Raw genomic sequence first — 8,458 nt, 5'->3', positions numbered from 1 at the left:
TGAAAGAATTATCCCGCCTGAGGTAAAATCAAACAAAGCTGGTGCTAATGGTGAATTCCAGATACCTTTACACTTGAACTTGAAGCTGGAAATGACGTCAGACCCCAGCTAACGGCTCTGAGTGGGAAGTCTGGTTAGTGGAGGATTTGCGGGGTGTGTTGCAGATGTTTTTTTATCGACCGACTTCTGGCTAAAACTGGGGCGTAGTAGCTACATTGTTGATACAACTCTGCATATTGGATCGCGAAGTTAGTGTTAAAATAAAATTGTGCAATTTTCCCGAAGTTCAACTTCGGGGAGACATTCCAGTTGATTTTTTTTATTTACCTAGAAATAGGAATATCTGAGTTCTGGCTACAAATAGAACGCACCATAGGATCCCCAAACAAGTTATTTTCTCACAGTTTATGTATATCTCATGAAAACATTTCACATCTAGAGCTAGAAAATAAATACAGGATGTCTTGTTATAACGAGATGAGTACCTTCGTAACAACTCATGCTGAAAAACTGATAGATTATGATTTCAAAAAAGGCTTAAAGGGGCTTTCCATCTTCTCAGGGCGAATCTCAAATATCCCATAAATTGCCGTTTTGCTGTTTCGCCCTTTGTCATTTAAACCAGAACCTATTTTGATTTAATGAGATGGAGATCTCATTATAAGAAGATATAAAAGTTGTTATAATTAGAAACTCATTTTAACTAGATTCTGCTCCTGAATGTTTATAGGTCTGGCAATTAAAGGTTTATATGTTTTATAAAGAAAGAGTCTACTTTTATTTGTTCTGATATTGAAAAACTTTATGTATTTTTTAATTGTTTCAAATGAAAAACGTAAATCTGTTTCATATTTAAATTCATATCATGACAAATTTACTTGTAGTGTAATTTTATGGGGCAGGTGCCTGACCACTGTACAGACCCCACAAACACATCTCAATAATAGATAACCATTTTAATATTGAGTTCTTTAAAAGTATAATAAATTAAATTCAACCTCTTCTTCTCAATTGTAACATATTTGTTTTTAAACATTACATACCAGGTACAACTGCAAGCCCAAATGAGAAGTTAGAGAAATAACTTTTACTCTTTTATTCAACTGAAAATGTATTCAATATGCTATAAATAGTAAATTAAACAATTATTAAAACGATTGTGTAGTGAAGTAATGCATACAAAGCTAAGTATTTGTTGTCTCATTGGTAAGCTGTAATATAAATTATGTTAAATGTATTGTTTTCACAGATGGATAGTATTAAGCAGCCCAGTGGTGCTCTGGTAGTTGGTGGGAAGTGGGTCTCCCAGATTCAAATTCTGGTCAAGGCCTCATATAATAAAGCTGGCACTGGGCAGCAGCCATATTTATTTTTACCTATATTTTTGTCACGGGTCTTAAATATACTCAAAAGAGAAGCATTATTTTTCTTAGTTCTGAAGCTACCACCGCCTATCTTCCGGTTGTGTTTGGGTGTTTGCGGCTAACTTTCCGGATCTTTTGCTGCCGCCCGGAGACCAGAACAAGAATTGAGGAAGTGAGGCGAGTCTCTCCTCCCCGCTGGGCGCAGTGCATGCATGGATTCCTTCTCAGCTCACCTCACTTTAGCTCCGGCAGTCAAGCTGTTGTTATATTTTAAGTTTTGAATTATTCAAATATGCGTCAGCAACTTCTGTTTTTTTGATCCGCCTGATAAGTTATCTTAGCAACTACTGCATTAAAGTCATAAAAGGATGACGATGGGTTGTCGTAGACTATGATTGATGTGCTCGCACCCCCAAGTGGTCAAGAATTGTATTACAGACAGAAATTGTAACGTATTCTGTTTGCATTAAAAAAAAAAGTGTAAAATTTCCCGCCAAATGTGTAGTAGTACATTGCTATTTTTAAATAGAAATCTCACATATATTGAAATTGTACATAAATTGTTTTGAGAGAAACAATGAGGGGAAAATCCCTCTATTTCTGTTAACAAATGTGCATGAGGCAGCTGTCTGCTCTAATTATAGATGGACATTTGCTCCTTTGGGTTGGGTTATTATTAGAGATCTCACAGGGCACTTGACTCAGTAACTATTCGAGGGGTCATACAGAGAGAGACCGTTAAATAAGTAGCAACTGATTTCACCACCACAGTGAGCAAGAAAGATGCTAAATTATAGAATGATAATAAAAAAAAACACAAATCATGCTGAAATACATTTCCAATTATCTGGCGATGTATGAATTAGGAGTCTTGCAACAAAGGCTATGTGAAGAGCCATCGTCAAGGTTAGAGGAAATGAGCTGCCAGTGACAAATGATTTGTGTAGACAGAAGAAGGATACTTTGATTGGTACCTCAAGGAACAATTGTCCCTTGAAATACTCAAGGAGATTCAGGGTTAGCAATGTGAACAGCGCAGAAATTCACTTATGAGGCTTAAGACTGAGACTAACCATGCACTAAACGAAGGCATGATCTCAACGCTCAAGAAAATGGTAAAGGTGAAGAGTTTAAAGTGGCAGCAGGGCTGAAATCAGGTCCGGTTACAGTGAGGCTACTCCTCCAGTGTGTACGAGTGCATCATGCCTGCAGGCACACACCAGCAAGAAACACAAAGCTATCAAGATTAAAATTATTTATTCTAAAATACACAATGCAAAATTTTTGGGCACTTTCATTGTTTGTTATTGAGAAAAATACTTAATGTGAGTGGTTTGTGTCCTCTTGTCTCTGTATCATTGGAAGCTTATAAAGAAAAGGGATATTTGTTATGTTTTATAAAACTCTGGTTATTGTTAGTGTATCTGCCAATATAAGACAAAAAAAACGTTTAAGACTCAAATCCTCCGTACAATATTTTAACAATCAGTTAAAACCAAAACCTGAAAAATGCTTCTGTTAGCAGTTCAGGTAGGAAAAGGGCAAATGAAGTCCATTTGTCTCTTTTCGTTTTTCTAGTGGTAGACCAAGAAGCGATTGCTGGAAGGGAAAATCAGACCAAACTTTTCAACACCATGTTAACACCTTGGTTATAGTCTGTCCATACATCAGTCCATCCATGGGTCCTGGTTTGAGTCTTTCACATGTGCTCGGGGTGGTTTTGCAAACACTTGATGAACTCTGTGACTGGCTGGCCATTGAAGCAGATCTCATATACAGCAGTGAAAAGAGGAAACCTGAATGGAGAAAGTGAAAGAACAGAAGGGAGTTTTATTTTAATAGAGATGAAACAGTTTGACATTATTACAATGGATGCAGCGCAGGCTATTGCTATGTTTTAGCTGTTCTTTAAAAAAAAAGGAATTAATATACCACAATATGAACTGAAAAAATTGTGGAAAATGTATGTTGTTTTTTATTAATACTGGGCATAAATATTAATGCTAGAAGAACTGAGCTGAGTTTTTCCATCTGAAACAAAAAAGCACAATTTCTGTTCCATAAATATTACTGTAAAGTCTCATGCATGCTCTCTATTAAACTCTGTATTGTACAGTCACACATTGAGTGCAATTAGCTGATTCCTTCATTACTTGTGATTCTGTAGCTTTTAAATTTCCCTGTGAGTACCTCATCTTCTAAAGACAAACTTACCTGTCCACCATGTTCTTCTGTTTCAATATTACATTAACTTCAATGGCTGTTCCTGGACCTTGAGGCTTCTGGCCGTTCAGCAGCTCAACCTCCAGCTGCTCCAAGCTCTAAACAGCATATTGTTGCATTATCTTATTGTCAGAAGACAATCAGAGTTGAGAAAGCTGCTCCATACTTTTCCCGTTTTTGCAAACGCCTCTCCGATCTTTCGATTGCGCCCCCCGTAGCAGGTGGTGATGAGGTCAGCGACGCCGCAGCTCTCCAGGAAGATGGCAGGCTTGACGGGGCAGTTTGAGCAGAAGACCTTTGCGAAGGAGATCATCTCCATCAGGCCGAGGCGGATCACTGCAGCTTTGGTGTTGTCGCCAAACCCGAGGCCGTCACAGAAACCCGCTCCTACTGCCACGATGTTCTGGGAGGATTTAAAAGAGATTTCTCTCCAATGTGTCTTTTATGCACCAGTCAAATAAAACAATGTATTTTACCACAGGATTAACCTTGAGTGCACCACAGATCTCCACCACATCAGCCTCTTCCACCACAGTCACACGGAAGTTGTTAGTCTGCATCAGCTCCTTCAGCAGTGGTCCGTATGCTTTGTCTTTGCACCCTGAAGTAACACAGACAACGTAAGAGATGCAGCATTAAGTTTCAGCAAACTTCTTTATTCAGAATCATTTGAAATTTGAAATATCAAAACGACAAAATATTTGAATAATCATGTGCCAGGGTGATAAAAAAATATGTAATGATACAGGAGCAACTCATGTTGCTTTGTGGAATTGCTGAATTTTAACGTGCCCAAGATTTTTGGTTACAAAATAATAATACATTTATTTGTATAACTCTTTACAATATTAGTTAGGTTAACCAAAGAGCTTTTACAGCGGGTGATATAAGAAAAAACATATAAAACACAAGAAATAGTACAATGGGTGTAACAAAAATGTAAACGTCTTGATTCAGGCTGTTTAAAATAATAAAATCAGTACCAATAGTTGTTTCACAGAACTTCTCATCAGCAACCTCATTAGCGAGGTTTGCACCCATGAGGACCGTCATGGTGATGCCGAGTTTCTCCCGGATGACCTCAGAGATCAGCTTCAGACCCTCTGGGCCTGCGTCTACACCCTGAAGCAAAAAAAAATCATCATGCAAATAAAATGGAGAGGAGGCCTGAATCTTTACTGTGTTTACTGAGAAAATGCCTAGAGAGTTAAAGTGATAAAAAAAATATATATATGTTACACTTCTTGACATAGATGTGTGAGTTTTAGGGACATTTATTGGCAAGCAATGAACAAATAAAATTTGTTAAAAAAGGCATCTTGATATTTGGTATTACTTAGCTTTAATTTAAAAGAACAATCTCTTCATAATCTCTGTGTCATTCAGAATTGTAGCAGAAAAAGGCGCACCAAGTCTTAAGAGTCCCGTCTGTGAAAACGTTTGCTCTAAAAGGTTTGACAGACCTTGATGAGAGACATTCCAATAGAATCCTTTTTTATGTGCTCTTTGATGGTGTCGCACACTTTTCCAATGAACTGGTGAGGAACCACGAAAATCAGGATATCGGCTCCTTTCACAGTTTCAGCCAAGTCTGGAACGGCCACCTGGTAAAGGATAGAGAGGGAATTTCAGTTGTACAGTGAAGACAAATGTAGAAATCCCTTTGACTAGCCCCCCGCCCCCATAATTAGCCAGTCGGCTGTCATGCTCACCACATTATGAGGCAGCTTATGACCAGGCAGGTACTTCACATTTTCATGGTCCGTGTTGATGATTTCTGAAAGCTTTCGGCCGTTCACCACCTCCTCAAACACCCACATGTTCACTGTGGAGTCAAACTTGTCATATTTGGCTGCGTTGGCTCCGACGATCTTGGCAATGGCAGAGCCCCTATTGACATGAAAAGACACTATTATCATGTTGTTGATGGAATTTTATTGCTTTTGTATAAATAAACTGTCAATAATTATTGTATGAGGCGCACGAATAAAAGACAAATAGCTCACTCTGATTCAGTAAATTACTTCAGGTTGTTTATTTGTAGTGAGGAGATTTCCTACTGTTATATGTAGGAGTTTAAACAGTTCCAACTTGAAAATTGGCTTTCAAAAGCAAAGTATACATTCATCCGTCTATTTTTTAAATCTATTTATATTTACAGGGACAGATGCCTAGTTCCAGCGGTTATGGTTCAAAAATTACAAAGGACATTTTTTGTTAATTGTGCCAACATTTCCATCGACTCTAAAATGTATTTTTAGCGTTCATCATGTTTAATTTATGCACATTTCTGTTAATCCAAAACTGATATTTTTACAGTATATCTCTGAGTACATTCACAAACGTTTCTGTTATTTAAAACCCTTTAATTGTCATCAGTACACCAGTGTCCTCACAGACTCATTGACTTACATCTAAATGTTTTTAGGGTGAAAGTTCAATGACTAAAATGTTCCCTATTTTTACAGAACATCTCATAAACATTGACAAAGCAGAAAATACAGGAAAAAAATTTGCTAAAAGTCTTAGCAGAAACTTTCTTTACATTTCTACGGTACATTTACCCATTTTTTTAATGGATTTTTAAAAAGTGTACCTAAGGCCAAGTTATTTTCAGTTAACCTAACTAACCTAAAGTGATGTTGTGATAGAAAGCAGGAGTACTCAGAAGAATCCATGCAAGCACATGGAGAACATGCACACTCCATGCAGAAAACCCCCAGGTCAAGATTCAAACCCAGAACCATCTTTCCTCAAGGCAGCAGTGCTACCAAATGCCCCATAATGCAGACCAGCAAATAACTCATAATGTAATACATTTAAATAAAAATTTCCAAAGTTAACAAACAATATAAAATACATAGTATCAATTAAAAGTGAATTCTCACTTCAGACCTGGGTCAAACTACACATGCATGTTTATTCTGCACCACGTCACGTGTTTCTTCTCTGTGGAAGCGGTTGTTACTGTTGGTTTTAATTAAAGCCCATAGAGCGGACTTTGTTCTTCTGAAATAAAATTAGTCCCTAACTGGCTTTATCCCCTTTTCACTTTCACCATGAACTGATGGGAAAAGAAACTCCATTGTCCTTTCATTTTTCAAAAAATTTAAAACAGTGTAAATGCAGACATATGTTTACATTAGACAACATAAGGTAAATTTTGGTGAGGTCAGGAGAGAGGGAAAACATTTTATAAAGCCTCTTTAATAAACAGATTTGCATTTTTTAATGTTCCTATTAAAATAGGAAATTACAGCTACAACTACTTATTTCCTCTTCAAGCCATCAAACAACACTGACTTGAAGAACTGCCCAAGACACAACAGATAAATACATAATTTACTACTCCACCTGCCTCTTTAGTTTCATGTGTTGAAATAAAAAACTAAGTAAATTGAATTTAAAAGCTTTAAATGTTTTTTTTCTTTCAGAAAATGAGCTGAGAGTCTTGAGGTAATTATTAATGAATGATAACATTTTAACTTCAAATGAATTACCATTTTAAAAAGTGTACTATAATAATTATACATCATAATTAGGTATCTTTGAAGTGGACACAGAGAAACTACTATTTGTGAAAAATAACTGTTTTATGTACTACAATATCTACATTTTATTATCTAAAGAATTTAAAGATCATAAATTATTAATATTATAGATATTTGAGGTTTGGCTTAGAGAGTCTGGGTGAGATTTAAGAAAAAGAAGTTATAAAAAATTAAATATCTACACAGTCATTCAACCTTCAACTGTAACAAAGAAGTAGCTCCAGAGTTGCATCCAGCTCTGACTAAATGTCACACAGGCTGAGGGACATCACCAGCACTATACGGCTGATACAGCATGCTCTGCAGACTAATAAAGTGGCTTCTTTAATAAATATTTTATAGCTGGGGAGTCTTTGACTCAGCAACAGTCTCAGAGAACGTCCAGTCTGCAGCCTTGAAAAAAGGCGGGTGGGTTTATAAACTTCATTAATGATTTATCGGCTCTTAAAGTTGCACAAGTTCTCCCACTTTTTAGTGTTTCCACCAGACGTTTCACTGTGTGCTGAAGCAACAGCCACCACCTGCAGTTTAAGCTTTACATTTTTGCACTAAAGCAACACTGAACGCTTGCACTCACCAGTTACCGGAGCCGATCACACAGACTTTCTTTGGCGCTGCCATCGTGTGCCAAGGGTTCCCACAGAGAGAGAGACCTGCAGCTGCTGCTGTGAGGACGGACTGAGCTCCGGAGCAGACTGGGTTTATACCAGACACTCCCTCTCCTTATGGTTGGTCTGATCTGTTGCCTCTCACGGCTCTGCACTGGAACAGCAGTGCCAGTCTAGAGATCCAGATGCAGAACAGCCCATTTATTTATAGACAAAGGCTTTGATGCTTTTGATGATCTGCAGGGAATGATTACTAAACTTCAGGTGTGATTGAATCACATTGGATTAAAAATAAACCATACAGCTGAAACGGATAGTCTATCAATCGGTTTTCAAACTTTTACATCTTTCATCAACCCATTATAACTAGTTACCATTTAAAGCAAAAATTAAAAAAAAATCATAGGTGCACCATTAAATTTTAAACCACAGTTTGGAAATTTATTGGAGCCCTGGAGACATGTTGGGATCCTGGAACATCGGCCATGCAACGCATGTTGGATTTTTAAGAGGATAGTGATTTAAAACAAAATAAAAGAAATAATAAAATCTTCCTAGTTGTTTAATTCCACTTTGAAGCTCAGGGAATTTCGTACAGTAAATGTTTAAACCGTAGTCTGAGACAGTGGTCTGCAACCTCCAAATCTGCAAAATTATATCCATGTTTTCAAATATGGATAAAACAATTGTGTACATTTTGCTTAAAAATATG

The 8,458-nt window shown here is 37.1% G+C and overlaps 1 protein-coding gene across 1 annotated transcript; it reads right to left on the bottom strand.

The window, feature by feature from the left end:
- Nucleotides 1-2,604: 2,604 nt before the first annotated feature.
- LOC114135629 (glycerol-3-phosphate dehydrogenase [NAD(+)], cytoplasmic) lies at nt 2,605-7,855 on the bottom strand. The gene is made up of 8 exons (XM_028003072.1): nt 7,716-7,855; nt 5,300-5,477; nt 5,051-5,191; nt 4,571-4,709; nt 4,076-4,188; nt 3,754-3,990; nt 3,579-3,685; nt 2,605-3,160 (listed from the first exon to the last, which is right to left on the bottom strand). The coding sequence occupies exons 1-8, from the start codon at nt 7,757-7,759 to the stop codon at nt 3,064-3,066; spliced, it is 1,056 nt and encodes a 351-aa protein (XP_027858873.1). The 5' UTR covers nt 7,760-7,855; the 3' UTR covers nt 2,605-3,063.
- Between the last annotated feature and the right edge of the window lie 603 nt (nt 7,856-8,458).

This window comes from Xiphophorus couchianus, chromosome 20 (genome assembly GCF_001444195.1).
Source record: "Xiphophorus couchianus chromosome 20, X_couchianus-1.0, whole genome shotgun sequence".
Classification (NCBI taxonomy): domain Eukaryota; kingdom Metazoa; phylum Chordata; class Actinopteri; order Cyprinodontiformes; family Poeciliidae; genus Xiphophorus; species Xiphophorus couchianus.
The sequence above is the reverse complement of the archived record's forward strand: the minus strand, read 5'-3'. Positions and strand labels throughout refer to the sequence as shown.